At 52.9% G+C, this 15,439-nt stretch overlaps 1 protein-coding gene across 1 annotated transcript in view; it reads left to right on the top strand.

Annotated features, from left to right (window-relative positions):
* The window catches only part of ARHGAP26 (Rho GTPase activating protein 26), a 440,213-nt gene that overhangs the window by 103,511 nt on the left and 321,263 nt on the right, over positions 1 to 15,439 (top strand). The window contains exons 2-4 of the mRNA XM_062188919.1: positions 9,736 to 9,831; positions 11,784 to 11,845; positions 15,080 to 15,151. Coding sequence (XP_062044903.1) covers positions 9,736 to 9,831; positions 11,784 to 11,845; positions 15,080 to 15,151 — 230 coding nt within the window. The remainder of the gene's footprint in view (positions 1 to 9,735; positions 9,832 to 11,783; positions 11,846 to 15,079; positions 15,152 to 15,439) is intronic.

Here is a 15,439-nt window from a genome sequence, read left to right as displayed (position 1 = left end):
CTCCATGGTTACAGAGACGCTTGGAAAGGTTGGGAGTTTGCCTGAAGTTGCACAACTGGGAAGGGGGAGACCTTGAGCTTGAACCTGTTTTTGTGGAGCCCTCACTCCTCTTGCCCTCCCTGGCTCGTGTGTGTGTGTGTGTGTATGTGTGTGTATGGGGAGAGACAGACAGATACCTGCACTTGATCATCCTGGAAATACCCTCTCTTTTTGCTCCCTCACTTGCCTAGCCCTTCTCAGAATGGTTTTCTTTGTTTGCAGGAAGCACACCCAGCTATGCCGGGGAGTTTTTCCTGCACTGGCTCTCGGCTGCCTTATCGTCTGGTCTCAGGGTTCTAAATACAGGTCCTCTGTTCTCTGTGTCACACTCTGCTTTGTGTCAGGCAAGTTCCAGGCAGGGCTCTTCAGGACACATGAGTTTTCCTTGTGGTGTGATGCCAGCTCTGTCGCCTGACTCAGCGGTCACTGAGTCAGCAGGAGTTTATTAAGCACCTACTATGTGACATGTGCTATCATGAAGCTGGTTAAACCCTCAGTGTTCTCATGAGGATAAGCTAGTAGTTGTATATAACATTAAAAAGTAAATACAAAATACACATAAAGGCATGTGTGCTTATATAAATGTAAAATATATACAAAGCAGAACAGTAACACTTTGGAAATATAAGTATATTTGTATTCATTATTTGAAAATAATCATGTTTATTTAGTTATTTATTTGAGAGAGAGAGAGAGGCAGGCAGGCAGAGATGTCATAACCACTGGTTCACTCCTCAAATGTCCACAGGAGCCCTGGCTGGACCAGGCTGAAGACAGGAGCTAGGAACTCCATGATAGGGACCTGAATACTTGAGCCATCACTTGCCGCCTTCCCAGGTACGCATTAGGAGGAAGCTGGGATCAGACACGGTTCCTAGACTGTGAGCATCCCCACTGCCTTCTTAACTGCTGCTCCGAACACCCGTCTCTAATTATGCCTAATTAATGATGGTGCTACTGCTCCTTCCTAGTAATGAGGCTGCCTTGAAAAGTTTATTGAAAATGGAAAACCCACAATTTTGAGAGGTCCTTAAAAAGTTCAGGGAAAATAAGTATTGTGAAAAGAAAGAAACTATGCATGGGTGGCAGAACTTTTGGCTAATTCCATCTTCCACAGACTTTTGGAAGTGTCCTTCCAGGAACTGAAGGTGGAGTTTCCAGGAGGGAGCAGAGTTCCCGTGACTCCCTCAGACCTGCCGCTCCCCTCCTGGCTGACCAGTGGTCTGTGTACAGATGTCCAGGTTGCAGGGGCCATCGGTCATCAAGTTGTCCTTAAGGAAGGCGGCCACTCCCCCACAGGTGCATGTTCTCCAGCGAGGCGTGGAGGAGTTGGCATCCCAACACAAAGCTGGGAAGAGCTCCTTGGTGAACAGCTTAGTCACTGTTTCGGTTGACATCATCACTGGTCTTTGCAAGAAGCGGGTTGCTGTTTCCTTAGGGTGTGCAGTCCAGAGTCCGTAGCTTGGCACACAAGCCCTCGCATGGTTTTTTTCTAAACTATCTGCTCAGTCTTAGCTCCTGGCGATTTGTTAGACTCACTGCCTTTCTGGGCAGATCCTCAGCTTTTGCATCTCTTTGCTGTCTATTGCCTCTTCTGGAGAACCTCACAGGCCCAACGCCCCACCTCGCCCCTCCTCTGAGTTCTACATAGACAGACACTAGTGAACTGCTAAGGCTCACTCAAACCCAGCTCCCTATCCTATCCCCTCCACCCATCCCATCCCAAGCCCCCTCAGTGACTCCAGTGGGAACAAGACCCCCTGTTTGCATGTCTATAGCTTTTTTCTATGCTAATAGCCTTAGCACACTCTACCTTAATTATAGTTTTGTTTACCCAGATCAGGCCCTTCTAATTCGAATCCTCTGAGGCTAAGGAATGCGTTTTTGCTTCTTTGAGTATTATGATACCAGCTTCTGGAACCTTTGGGTAAACTAGGCAGTAGGCAATGGATTGTGGTCAATAAGTTTGGAGTCAAAGCTGCCCTGTGTCTTATTCACCATGCTCATTAGCTGTGTGTCCTTGGCAGGTTATTTAATCTCTCTGAGCCTCAGTTTCCCCACCTGCAGAATGGAGATGATAAAACCTACCCTGCAAGACGGTGGTGGGGTTGGAATACTCTAAAGTGCTTCATATGTCCACGATACATGATAAGACATCAATACATTAGTGCACAATGTATCTATGGTGATTTTGATGTAGATCAAAATGAGTTTGGGCCTCACATGTTATTCTTGAGGGTATTTTCAAGTGACTGGGATTGGAGACTTCATCCTGGAAAGGGTAGCACACTTCTTTGTTCTACTGGATTTTGTTTTTAAATTTAGTCCTGAAAATTGCATTAGCCTTAGTGCTCTGGTTGGAAAACCAGACTCTCCAGAGTCTGAGCTGGCTGTGGCCTCATTTAGGAAGTGCAGCTTTAGGGAAATGGCCCAAGGAAGAGCACGCAGACCTGTAATTAGAACGCACTCTGGGTACCAGGCCGCGGCTCTGTGCTGGCTGGGTTTCCCTGCACTGTGGTGTGGAGAGAGGTTTGCCTGGTCTGCTCTGGCTGGTGTGAAAGGCTGTGAGAGATACCGAGGCAGCGGCTTCATCCCCGTCCTGTCCCCTCCATGGTGTAGGCTCTGGCCTACCAGAGGGACACAGGCCTTCTGCGTGTGCTGGTGAGGGCTGCTTTTCCCACCTGGAGGCCAGGCCCTCGCTTGATTGCTGATGGAGCACTCAGATGACATTGCCTTTGCTCGAAGGGTGTCATCATCACTGAGACAGGGTCTGCTCCCAGCACTGCCTTCAGGGACTGGTCATTTCTCCTGGAATCTTAGCTCTGATGTAGTCGATTGCCATCTAGTGGCCAGAGAAACGAGACGAAAGTGATGGGTTGTTTTATTTGGTTAAGATTTGACACTGCTGCTTTTTGCTAGTGTCAGGCTGTAGGATGGCATTTGACAAGAGACCACCATTGAGCTTGGTTTAAAATGCCCCACTCAGAGGTAGGGCAGTGGTGAGTAGGGGGAATCCCTCCTTCCATGCACAGCCTCTGATAGGATGTGTTGTGTTTGCCCAGATACAGGTGAGAAGAAGGGTCTCTGGGGACTTTTCCTTAATATCCTTTGACTCCAGGTTGGGGGTGTGCTGGGGCTGACAACTGCCTTGTTGGCGACGCATTTTTCCAGGTTCTTGGTTTGAAATAGGTTTTGCTTGTGGCTGTTGCTGTGGCACAGAGGGTTCAGCTGCCCCCTGCAGCACCAGCATCCCATATGGGTGCTGGTTTGAGTCATGGGTTGCTCCACTTCCAATCTAGCTCCCTGGGAAAGCTGTGGAAGATAGCCCAAGTGCTTGGGCCCCTGCACCCACATGGTTGATTTAGAGGAAGCTTCTGGCTCCTGACTTCGGCCTGGGCTAGCCTTGGCTGTTGTGGCCATTTGGGGAATAAGCCAGTTCATGTAAAATCAATCAATCAATCAATCCCCCCCCCCAAAAAAAAAAAAACCACTATTTTTTTTAAAAGATTTATTTATAAATAAGTAAATAAATCTTTAAAAAATAACTAGGTCTTGTGTTAGGCTCTTATGGGTGGTGGCCCTGCCTTGAGCTCTGTGGCCATCTTCCTCCCTCTGCACTGGGGGAGTTGGTTTCCTGTCAGCGGTGAGCACATTCCTACATCTGTCAGGCTCCAGGCAGACTTCCGAGTGTTGGAGAGTTTGTCCTCCTTTACTGGCTCTTTTCCTCTTGTGGAACCTAGAGTTGGGAAGTTCTCCTTTGATGGAGCTGCTGAGCCTCTCTCCATTGTGCCTTCTGTAACACCTGCTCTCAGCCTTCATGGAACTTATAGGAAGGGAGACATTCATTGACGAATCAGCTCAGCAAATGTAAAATTGCTGTGTGGAAGAGATGCATACTCAGCAAATGAAAAAATAGGATCTGGTTGACCCTGGTTAGAAAACTCAGTAAAGGCTTCCTAGAGGTGGGGCCGGTGCAGTGGCATAGTGGGTAAAGCCGCCACCTGCAGTGTCGGCATCCCATATGGGTGCCGGTTCCAGACCTGGCTGCTCCACTTCTGATCTAGCTCTCTGCTGTGGCCTGGGAAAACAGTAGAAGATGGCCCAAGTCCTTGGGCTCCTGCACTCACATGGGAGACTTGGAGGAAGCTCCTGGCTCCTGGCTTCGGATCGGCACAGCTCTGGCCATTGCGGCCATTTGGGAAGTGAACCAGTAGATGGAAGACCTGTCTCTCTCTCTCTCTCTGCCTCTCCTTCTCTCTCTGTGTAACTCTGACTTTCAAATAAATACATAAATAAATCTTTAAAAAAAAAAAAAAAAGGCTTCCTGGAGTTAGGAGCTTCTGAGCTAGGCACTGGAGGCACAGTGGGTGAGAGGTAATGTTAGTAGTGTGGTGCATTCCAGAACTGCAGAGGACAGAGCCCCTGGAGCCCAGAGAAGGAGGCAGGAGGGCCAGACACTGATGGTGCCTTAGGCCTTGCCAGGGACTTCGGTTTTCATCATCAGAGCCTGGGAAGTCACCAGAGAGGAGGCCCTGGCAGGTGTGCAGGTACGTGGGAGCCTTGGGCTTAGGGACGGCTGATGGTGATAGGAATGGGCAAGACTGAGAGATTTGTAGGAGGCACAACAGAAGGACGTGGGACTGGACATTGTGCACAAAGCAGGCTGCACCGTGAAGGGCACCGTGCTGGGGTCAGCTGGTGTGGCAGGATGGATGGTGGTGCTCTTAGCCACCCTGGCTAGCTTTCTGAGAAGCAGGGTGGGAGGTGAGAGAGGGTTTGGTTTTCCTGGGAAGAGGGTATGCAGGAAACGTGTCATTGCTCTGGGCCCCGTGTCCTGCCCTCAGCCTGCAGTCCCGGTCCCCCTGGAAGCCAGCAGGTGTTGCTGAGTCCAGTCCTGCCAGTCGCACGGGATTTTCCTAGGCACTCCTTGTGTGCTGTGACATGAAGCCACTTACGGCAAGCTCCAGAATCATTCCACATGCAAGGGCCCTGGTGCAGAGAGTGACCGTAACTGGTGTCCACAGAAGAGGGGAGATCAGCGAGGCCCGGGGGTCTTGGTGTTCTTATGCTTTAAGCACCCAACAGGCCAGCCCTGTTGAGATTGTCACCTGAGCACTTTCCAAGTCTGGAGAAAAATGTTACTGGGTAGCAAATACTTGGAAGCTGATACACTGAAAAAGAAATGTAATTGTAAGGTTACCTGGAGTCCTTTTTTCTGTGGGTGTGTACTTGTGCATGTTTGTGAGTATACACGTAGCATTTCACCCAGGGAGGAAAAGGAAGTGACTTGTCTTTGTGGTATTACTGGTGAAACTTGTGCAAATTTAAGGTAAATTTTATTTAAGGAAATTATGATACACTTTCTGTTTGAGAACAGGAAGGATCACACTGGAGTGTAATTCTCAGACTCTGTGCAGATCAGGAAGTGCTTCGGTGTCTCCAGGAAGAGGGGCGCCTCCCCTGGTCTCTGACCTGCCCGCTTTGGGAGCAGTCCCAGACGTCTGTGGCCCTGCTGGTCTCCTCATGCAGGAGGCAGAGCCATGTCTCTGTGTAACACACGTCCTTGTCTCCCCGCTGATGCTGGCTTGGTGGCTTCTCTCTCTCTCCTGGCCAGTGTTCTGCTTTTCCAGCCACAGATGTTCCTGCACAGTCAGTAGTACTGACCCTGTGTGCTGCCTGAACCTGCAGCAGTGAGGTCATGGGAGCTGGGGGCCGCAAAGCGTGGTGTGCCCCCAGCCCCAGCCCCGGGAGCGGCTCCCGCCCTCCCTGTCCTCTCCCAGGAACGCGTGTCCTAGAGTCCCGTGTGCATTGCAGTGGCGTGAAAGCTCCAGAAACAGCTCTAGGGAGCTGTACATCCAGGCTGATCCTCTCCGTAAGATACCACCCCTCCTTTTGGGTTGAAATACGTAAGAGGCAGTGGCTTTTGAGCAATCTTTTTTTTTTTTTTTTTTTTTTGACAGAGTTAGACAGAGAGAGACAGAAAGAAAGGTCTTCCTTCCGTTGGTTCACCCCCCAAATGGCTGCTACAGCCTTTGTGCTGTGGCTAGCACACTGCGCTGATCCGAAGCCAGGAGCCAGGTGCTTCCTCCTGGTCTCCCATGTGGGTGCAGGGCCCAAGCACTTGGGCCATCCTCCACTGCACTCCCGGGCCACAGCAGAGAGCTGGACTGGAAGAGGAGCAACCAGGACAGAGTCTGGCACCCCAACCGGGACTAGAACCCAGGGTGCCGGCGCCGCAGGCGGAGGATTAGCCAAGTGAGCCGCGGCGCTGCGCCGGCGAGCAATCTCCTTTTGATGTCTTCTCCACTGTCGCAGGTTACACGGAGGGGTTCTGATAGGGTGGGGCCGTGTGTGAGCTCACCTGCTGCAGGGGTTGCAGTTCAGAGGACCTGACCTTACCTGAGGTCCTGTCTTGGTGTCTGTGCGCCCCTCTGTCTGTCCTTTCCCAGTCCTGTTCCTGGAAGACTCACACATAGCCGGCCCTCCATAGCCACAGGTTGCTTGGACTCAACCAGCTGCAGCTTGGAAGCACAGGGGAACATCGTATGTGTGCTGAACATGTAGGGGTGTTCTTGTCATCATTCCCTAAACAGTGTCACAGCGGTTTCCATAGCATTCGGGTTGTAATAATGTAGACATGATTTAGCGTGTGCAGGGGGCTGTGTTAAGGGCAGACACCACACCATTTTGTGTAAGGGGGGACCTGAGCATCCCTGGGTCTTTGTAGCCAAGGGGAGTGGTGGGCGTGATGGTGGAAGCAGGCCCCCTTGGATCCTGCAGGATGATGTGCTAGCAGTAAGTAGTGCAGCCGTGTCTAGAACTGACCTACCGTGTGCACCTGCAGTGTCCCTCTACCCAACCTGCTGGGCTGACAGCTTCCGGCAGGTGACATGCCAGGACTAACCCAGGGTTTGTTGTGTATCTGATACATGGCAGAGCTGGAACTCGTAGCATGAGCCAGTGGGGGCGGGGCTGGCCAGCTCACACCAACACCCTGCAGAATGCAAGTGGAGAAGCCTGAGATGCCATCCCAGGGCCCTGGGAGCGGGTTCTGAGCCAGCACAGCGGCAGGCGTCCACTGTAGCTTTACTGAGAGATTTCTCTCTCCAAGTCCATGGTGAGTTCCTTTTCAGGGTCCAGTAGTTGGGATTCTCATTCTGCCAGCTTTCCCCCCAGCCCAGTGTGAGTATTAACTCTCTCGCGGTGCTGAGTCCCTACTCCTCCCTCGGGCCCTGGCCTCTTTCCCAGCTCTGTGGGGTCTGCCCCACCTCTCAGGTGTGTGCGGTGGTGCGGGTTACCCGTGGTCGTGGGCTCCCGGCCCTGTGCCTGCTTCCATGGGTCCCTGTGTGCGGAGCCCGTCTCAGCCCCCGCTGTGTGTTCTCAGCCACTCCTGCATCCTCACTGCAGCTGCCCGGCAGCACAGCCTTTCAGGTGCCTGCTGGACGCTTTTCCAAGCCGGGCTCTCATCGTAGCTTTTCTGTACTCTGTCGAGATGTCTCTCTCTTGTCCCATTTCCGCTGGGATGCACAGGAGCCATTCAGGGCTGCTCTTCCTGTGTGCTCTGGCTTCTCTCCGAGCGTCGTGCTCTGGGGCACGTTTCTGACTAGGGTGAGACTGTGCATTCCCAGCCACGTTTGAGGCACCTGTGTCTTGGATTGCTTGGCAGGCTGCAGCTCTGGCTCTGAGATGTTCCAGTCTTTCTTCCTCCTGCTTGTCCTGGCCTCCTCTTGCCCTACCCCCTGCAGGAGTCTGACCTGAAGCCGTCTCTGTCTCTTCTGGGCTTGCTGGGGAGTGGTGTGCTGGAGGAAGCTCCTCTACCAGGGCTGGCCAGGTGTCACGGATTCCCGATTCCTTGCCAGTGCCTTTGGACTTTTGGCCAGGGCCCTTCTGGGAAAGTGACTGAGCCAGGGAGAGACCGGCCACCGTTGCCAGTTGGTTTTCATTCTTCTCCAACCTGAGCGCCTTTCTCTGCTGGGGTTGAGCTGAGTTCTTAGCACGAGCCACAGCCAGCTCAGGACGGCATTGTCTGAGCCTGCACAGGCAGCCAGTCTGGGGGCCTGAGCCTCAGCCCCAGCCCTGCCAACGGCAACATAACCACTTCTATTTCCTTGACTGGCAGCCATTGCCTGGAGTGAATCCTGGGGGTGGGATTTGTCTTCAGTGGTCCATATGCAATAAACAGGATGCACTGCCAGGGGTATGGAAAGGAGACGAACCAAATACAATCAAAAGGTGAAATCTCCCACCCCACAGCTGCTCAGATGCAGCTCGGTGCTAAGGGTGAGCAGTGCAGAGGCCGTGCGTGCTTATCCTCCAGCTGGTCGTGTTGCTCTGAGAAGTTCGAACCCCCGCCCTCCACGCTGGATCTTATTAAAAGCCAGGCCATGTTGGCAGCTGTGCCTGCTAGCTTCTCTTCTCTGAGTGTGGGCAGAATGCCATTTCCCTTCCAGGGAGGGAGGGAAACCTTCCCAGGGCAGTTTGAGTGATGAGCTTCATCCTCAGCTACAGTCAGCTCAGGAATTTTTAAAAAAATATTTTTATTTATTTATTTGAGTTACAGACAGACAGAGGGAGAGGCTCAGAGAGAGAGGTCTTCCATCTGCTGGTTCACTCCCTAGATGGCGCTACGTCTGGAGTTGAGCCTGTCCAAAGCCAGGAGCTTCTTCCAGGTCTCCCACGTGGGTTCAGGGGTCCAAGGACTTGAGCCATCCTCCACTGATTTCCCAGGTCATAGCAGAGAGCTAGATTGGAAGTGGAGCAGCTGGGACTGGAACTGGTGCCCATATGGGATTCTGGCACTGCAGGTGGAGGCTTAACCCACTATGCCCCAGTGCCATCTCCTGTACGTGGAACTGAGATAAGCACATTTGTACCCAGCAGCCTTGTCTGCCAGGCCACTGGAAGGCGCCTTGGTGCCAGAGCCTCAGCAAGGATCATTGGCTTTTATGACTGGCTTTCACAAAAGCTCATTTTTCCAGTCTGACAAGGACTGGAGAGATTTCATGATGGACGCCATGGGTGGGGGCTGTTCTCACCCCACAGGCAGCACTGCCGGGGATGTGGCACCGAGAGAAACGGGCTCACGAGGAACGTGCAGAGGGGGCTGCTAACCCGGGCCTCGTCTGGGCTTGGTCAGGGGAGAAAGGCCAGGAGCGCCCGTGCTGCGGGGACAGGAGGTTCCAGGCCCTTCCTTCTGGCTGTCCCCAGCCTCACTTCCCAGAGTCAGATTGTGCTGATAGTGGTACTTAGGGGAAGGTGATGTTGAGCCGCATGAGTGGGAGTGGCACTGACCGCGTGGGGGACCCGTGGTGGTGTGTGCCATCACGGGGAGGTGTGAGGCTGTGAGTGCTCCTCTTGGCTCTGGTCCAGGGTTCCTCTCTGATCTCCGCTGGCAAGTGGATTCCCACATGTGTCAGAGGTGACAGGCCTCATTGTGTGGCTTGAGGAGTAGAGGGAGGGTAGGAATTAGTGAAGCAAGTGTAACAAAAACACTAACTCGTTGAGTAGGTCAGTGCATCGTGGTATAAACAAGTATTACTGTGTTGAATTTTTGTTCCATCATGCTTTGAAATAGCCTCAGGGACAAATCTGCTTGCTGTTGCATTCACAGGAGAACTCCAAAGGGCAGCTAGAGGAGGACCAGACTCATCTCAGTAATTCCTGGTTTCCCCCCCCCCCCCCCCTTTTCTTCATTAGATTTGTCCACAGCAAAGCGGAAGTTTGCAGATTCCTTAAATGAATTCAAGTTTCAGTGCATAGGAGACGCGGAAACAGATGACGAGATGTGTATAGGTAAGTCATACTTGCGCGGGCAATAGGCATATTCACTGTGCGTCACAACTTCCCTCGCCCCAAGAGAGGAATGGTCTGAGCCCGGGAAAGAAGGCCGTGTGGTGGTCCTTGCGCTGCAGAAAAATGGAAGCCCGGGGGCCTGGGGTCACCCTGGGCTTCTTGTCCGGTTCTGGGACTTCCTCACCCACTCTGCAGTGCGCAGGAGACAGCTAGAGGTTTCCAGCAGGCTCTCCTCTCTCTTGGTTGGTTTTGAGACCCCTCCTCCTCCCAGCTGCAGTGCTGTGAACTTATAGCAAAAGGAGAGCACCAGTAGGTGATGGGAAAATGGGGTCAGAGGTTGCAAAATGATATCTCGAGGCCTGAGAGCAGAATACAGCCATATTTTGTTTGGCTGTCATTTAAATAATTGAGTTACCGTATAAACTGAGCTCATGTAAAATGCCAGTTTTCCAGCTTCCTTGAAAAGTAGAATCTGATCTACTGGCCCCATGTTCTGGCCCGGCAGTGGTCAGCTGGGGCTGTGTAGCTGCTGCTGCTGCCTTCACAGAGGAAGAGGAGCTCAGTGAACAGCTCACCATGGTCCCCACCACGCCCTCGTCCACACACACAGGCTTTCTGATATTTTGTTTGTTTGTTTGTTTTTTATTTGAGAGGCAGAGAGAATTCATATTCCCTCCCCAGATGTCTGCATCTGTTAGGGATACACCAGGACAAAGCAGAGGGCCAGGGACTCAAATCCAGGTCTCCCACGTGGGTGGCAAGAACCCGGTTACCTGAGCCATGAACTGCTGGCTGGCTCCCAGAGATCACTTTAGAAGGAAGGAGGAGTCAGGAGCGGAGCTGGGACTCCCACACAGGAGTGAGCGTGTCAGCTTGTGGCTTAACTGCTGCACCAAGCATCCCCACCCCCGCTGCTCCCTTGCACCAAGCATCCCCACCCCCGCTGCTCCCTTGCACCAAGCATCCCCACCCATACCACTTCCTTGTGCTTCTTGCCAAGAGGCTGAGGTACTGTGCTCCCAGTACCACACAGTACTACTCTCCTCTTCCCCATCCCTGCCTTTCCTGTAGGCGGCCCTGAGCTTGGAGTGTTGGCAGTGTCAGGACACAGTCACCGTCAGGAAATGACCAGGGACTCGTCATTTCACCTTAATCTTTGTACACTGAGCATCTTGCTCAACTCCACGAAGTGATCAGGATTGGAAGAAATCGTGTTGAGTGAATTCATTGGATGTGTAGGTTGTGACCCAGGGTCCTAGGAGCTAGGGCGGCACAGAGGCATCTGGGAGGCAGCTGGGAGCAGTGAAAGTGCATTCTCACTGTGACTCACAGATGGGCGTTGCCTTTCCCCTCCTTGCACAAGTGTCCCTAGTATTCTTGGGGCTACTGCACTCCCTGCCTCTCGCTTTTGTGAGTACCCCGGTAAGAACAGTCCATGCCTGAGAGCCACGCTGCAAGGTGCATCCTGAGTGGCTTCAGGACCCAGAGTGGAGAAACCCAAGGAGAAGCCAATGGCGGCAGTTCAGGTGCCAGCAACACTGTTTGTTTGGTTCTGGTGCCAAAGAAAAGGTTGGGTTCTGACGCAACCCCATGACAAAGGTTCAGGACGTTGAATCCTAGACAGGAAATCCTTCAGTGGAACTCTGCTTGTTCCAGCTTGGGGCCTGGGAGCCTGCCAGCATCTCCCCCATCCACAGCACTCTGAGGAGCAGGCAGGTCTTGTCCTGGAAGAAACTCCTCCCCAGCTCGAGTGTGAGGTGTACGTAACCTGCACTTCTGGGCCATCCTACCCTTAGCAGTTCATGATGAAAATACAGGGAGAGCCTTGGAAGCAGTCGGCTTCAGGCCTCTGTGTGTACCATGGGACTGAAACCCATAACAGAACAGTGAGGCTGGAAGGGCTTCCAACACCCATGACCTCCTCTGTCTCATGGCCCCTTTCTCTCTCCCAGCAAGGTCTTTGCAGGAGTTTGCCACTGTCCTCAGGAACCTGGAAGATGAGCGGATACGGATGGTGAGTAAGGCCGCACTGCTCTCCAGACGGCTTGTTCACAGCAAGCGAGCGCGGGATTGGTTGTTGGAAGAATTGGGCTTGAGTCCCGACGCTGCCTCGTGGGTGCTTTGAGCTCTTCAGCAAGCCTCAGCCTTGCAGGGTTTGAAGGGGTGTGTGAGCGTTCAAGGATCGCCTGGTGGGTGGCTTCACACAGCACTGCCGTCCTCCTGCAGAGTCAGCGTGAGGGCCGTGCACAGGTGCACAACCTCGGGGAGCCTCTGGTGCTCTCCCAGCTGCCTCGTCCCCACACTGCATTAAACCAGCCTCACAGGGGTCCCCTGCTTGCTGTCAGTCCCGAGCCACCTGACATGGCACCTGCCACGGAGTCGGCAGCCAGTACACGAGTACTTAGCGAAGGTAACTGGAAGAAGCTCTTGAGAGAACGGCCTTGTGCAAATTCAGGGATCACACGCCACGCTCCAGGTTCTCAAGCGATACTAGGATTTATCCTGACGTGGTTCAGTGGGAACCGGGGAGAGGTTTCCCATCTGCAGGAATGGATGCCTTCACATGTAGGGCCTGGGGAAGATTCCAGAAACTGGGCATTTTTCTCCTCTTCTCGCACTAATGGCTGATGCTGTGAGCTTTATGTTTACCAAGACGTTGTAGAGTGGTTTCCTACCTTTTCCACTTTCACCCTCGTAAGGACCCTGAACTCATCTCTAGATGACCCCCGTTTTTCAGATGAAGATCCTGAGGTTTGCAGAGGGTGAGTAACTTGTCCAGGATCACGCAGTTAATAAGTGATAGTGTCGGATCCAAGGCCAAGCCTCCGTATAACTGAAGAAAAATGGTAGGAATTTCTTGAGAGCTCCCAGTGGAGCAGGGGGCTCTGACCTTCTGCCCTCCCTGCTGCCGGAGACCCCACTTACCCCGTGGCGCCCTGCCCAGTGCTTGCCTCAGAGTCAGGAGGGTGGTGGCGGCAGCAGGGCTGCTTGGTGGGTGGAGGGAGCGGACAGCTTGTGTGTTTGCGCGCGTGTTCGTGCCCGAGAAAGGGAAATGATTCTTTTGAGTCGGATTCTTGGCTGAGTCAGTGTTTGGGGGTGGGGGGTGTGGTCTACAGAGCCCCACAAATGCCCTGCAGATTGCAATGGCCTGCGGTATGGGAACAATGGCTGGATTATGCTTTTTAGCTTGCCTCTGCAATTTTATTATGAATGTCAGTGAATTGAGTTGCAGCCGTCTGCGTCCGCGTATCTGGCCAGTGCACGCCCCTTCTCCACCTCCTCATCCTGCAGTGGCGGCGTCACCCCTCCAGCACAGCTCAGTCAGGCCGCACCTGCTCGGGGAAGCCTTCCCGACCCCACGGGATATTCGGCTGCGTTTTTGACTTTGTCCTCATCCCGTTCATGCCTCTGATTGTGCGTTTCCCACATGGTGTCCTGATAACCACAGTCGTGGTGTGCACAGCTCCTGCAGGGCAGGGAACTGGCTTCCGTGTCCCCAGGATCAAGCCTAGTGTTTGGGACTAAGTGCAAGTCCCATGGTTGTAGGCTCTTTGACCCAGGGGGACTTTGTTCCACACCATCTGCAGCAGCTCGCTTTTCAGGTGGAGAACAGGTCTTGGGAAGGCTGGCAGCAGGTAGGACTAGGACTGGGGCAGGACGTGGGTGTCCCGGTGCCCTGGTGAGCAGGCGAGAGCTTTCACTTATTGAGCATCTGCTTTGGACTGGCCTCTCAGTCGCGAATGCCCGCTGGAGAGATTTGGCCAGTGAAGTCCAGAGACTCCGCATTAGTTCATCTAGAGCGTGGCCTGCCCAGTGGGTGTTCTGGAAGCTCTCCAGGTGATTCTGCTGAGCAGCTGCGGCCAGGAGTCCGTGAGGTGGAGGCCCAGCGCGTCGTGGTGAGCTTCAGAGACTTGAGTTGATGTGCAGAAGAGACGTAAACCAATGAGGACATAAAGCAGCCTCACAGAACAGTAAAAATCAAGCTACGTAATGTTGCAATGCTTGAAAACACTGTGGAGTTAAAATGCTCACTTTTGAAACCCGTGTGCTCAAAGTTGAGACAAAGGAAATTGGGAATACATCGGGAGAGCTGTCTTTTTTGTCCCCACGGTGTCCAGTCAGTTCTGTGACCGTCCGTGGCTTCCTGACATTGCCTCTGTTCATTTCATTGCAATGCACGTGCATGTGGTTCAGAAAAAAATAATGCTTTGTTGCAACACGATTCCTGGCATAATTAGTTCAGTGAAGAGTGAGCAGTGTGTCAAGATTGAAAAATATCGTACTGGCATGGAAACCACTATAGAATTCCCGAGCTGGAACAATTCGGCCCACACATTCTGCCGATGAAGAAATTGGAGCCCAAAGAGGTTCAGTGCTTGCTCATGGCCACACAACTGGCTGGCAGTCAAGTCATCATTCATTTGTTCATTTGGTCATTCAGAAAATGTTTCAGTGCTTCTTTGTTCCAGCTTTCCCCTTGTTTGGGGACAGTAGTGGGCAAGTGACCATTTATGACAGTGGTGTGTGCATGTGTGTGTGCATGTGTGCACGTGTGTCTATCTGTATAAGCGTGTGCATCGCTGAACCAGAAAATGTCAACAGGCTTGCAAGTTCTGAAGAACACACTCATGGGGTGGTGGTAGCTTCTTGGGATCCCATTGGTGGTTAGAGAAGGCCTCCCTTGAAGAGATAGTCTTTAAGCTGATGCCTTAATTACAATAAGGAGTCACCCATGAAAGGGTTTGGGGACAGAGCTGCCCCACCTCCTGGAGGGGAGAGTCCTGGGAGATGAAACCTGGTCAGGAGCACAGATGTCCCAGCCCCACTGGGCAACACAAAGTCAGGCTCAAGGTGTTCACGCCAGTAGGTGTTGGGAGGTGTTTTGTTTTTGTTTTTAACCTAGTCCCACTGTTGGTCAGCTTTACCTGCAGCTTAGGCAAATGAGCATTTTACAAGGCATCACCTGGTTCTTGGAAACTCAGCCACTACGCAGTTGCCACTTCTCCTCTGGCTGCGGATGGCTGCTTAGGTTTTCGGAGGGCATCATTTTTGCTTCTGCAGAACCTGTGTCAGTCACGCGTTAAAGTCATGGCCAGGTTTTGCTTTGCTGTGCTGTTAGATCGAGAACGGAACAGCTCACACGGTGTCCAGTGCAGAGGTGTCCCACTCCAGTGCAGAGGCTCAGGACTGCTGCCTGTGCTGGGACGGTTGTGATTCCACGCCGACGCCTGCCTTTTCTCTTCACCAGATTGAGAACGCCAGCGAGGTGCTCATCACGCCCTTGGAGAAGTTCCGGAAGGAGCAGATCGGGGCTGCCAAGGTGAGCGTTCCATGGCCTTGTTCTGGGAGTGTGGGATGGGAGGCCGGGGGAGCACAGCCCACCGTGGGCAGGTAAGCCTGGAGCCCCCTGCTCTGTCTTTGCAGGGCGCCGCAGTACGGCCTTAGTGGCCTGCTCTGGAGCAGGCGCTCTAGCGTTTGTTCGCAGATTGTTTTAGATCATGGATCATCCCGAGGTGGAATCCTGGCTTGCTCTGTGTTTTGCGTAGCTGTGTGCTTGGACAGTGGACTGCAGTGCACAGTGCACTGTTTCTGTTGACATGTGTTTACC

Source organism: Lepus europaeus, chromosome 4 (genome assembly GCF_033115175.1).
Source record: "Lepus europaeus isolate LE1 chromosome 4, mLepTim1.pri, whole genome shotgun sequence".
NCBI lineage: Eukaryota > Metazoa > Chordata > Mammalia > Lagomorpha > Leporidae > Lepus > Lepus europaeus.
This window is presented reverse-complemented; position numbering and strand designations above follow the sequence as displayed.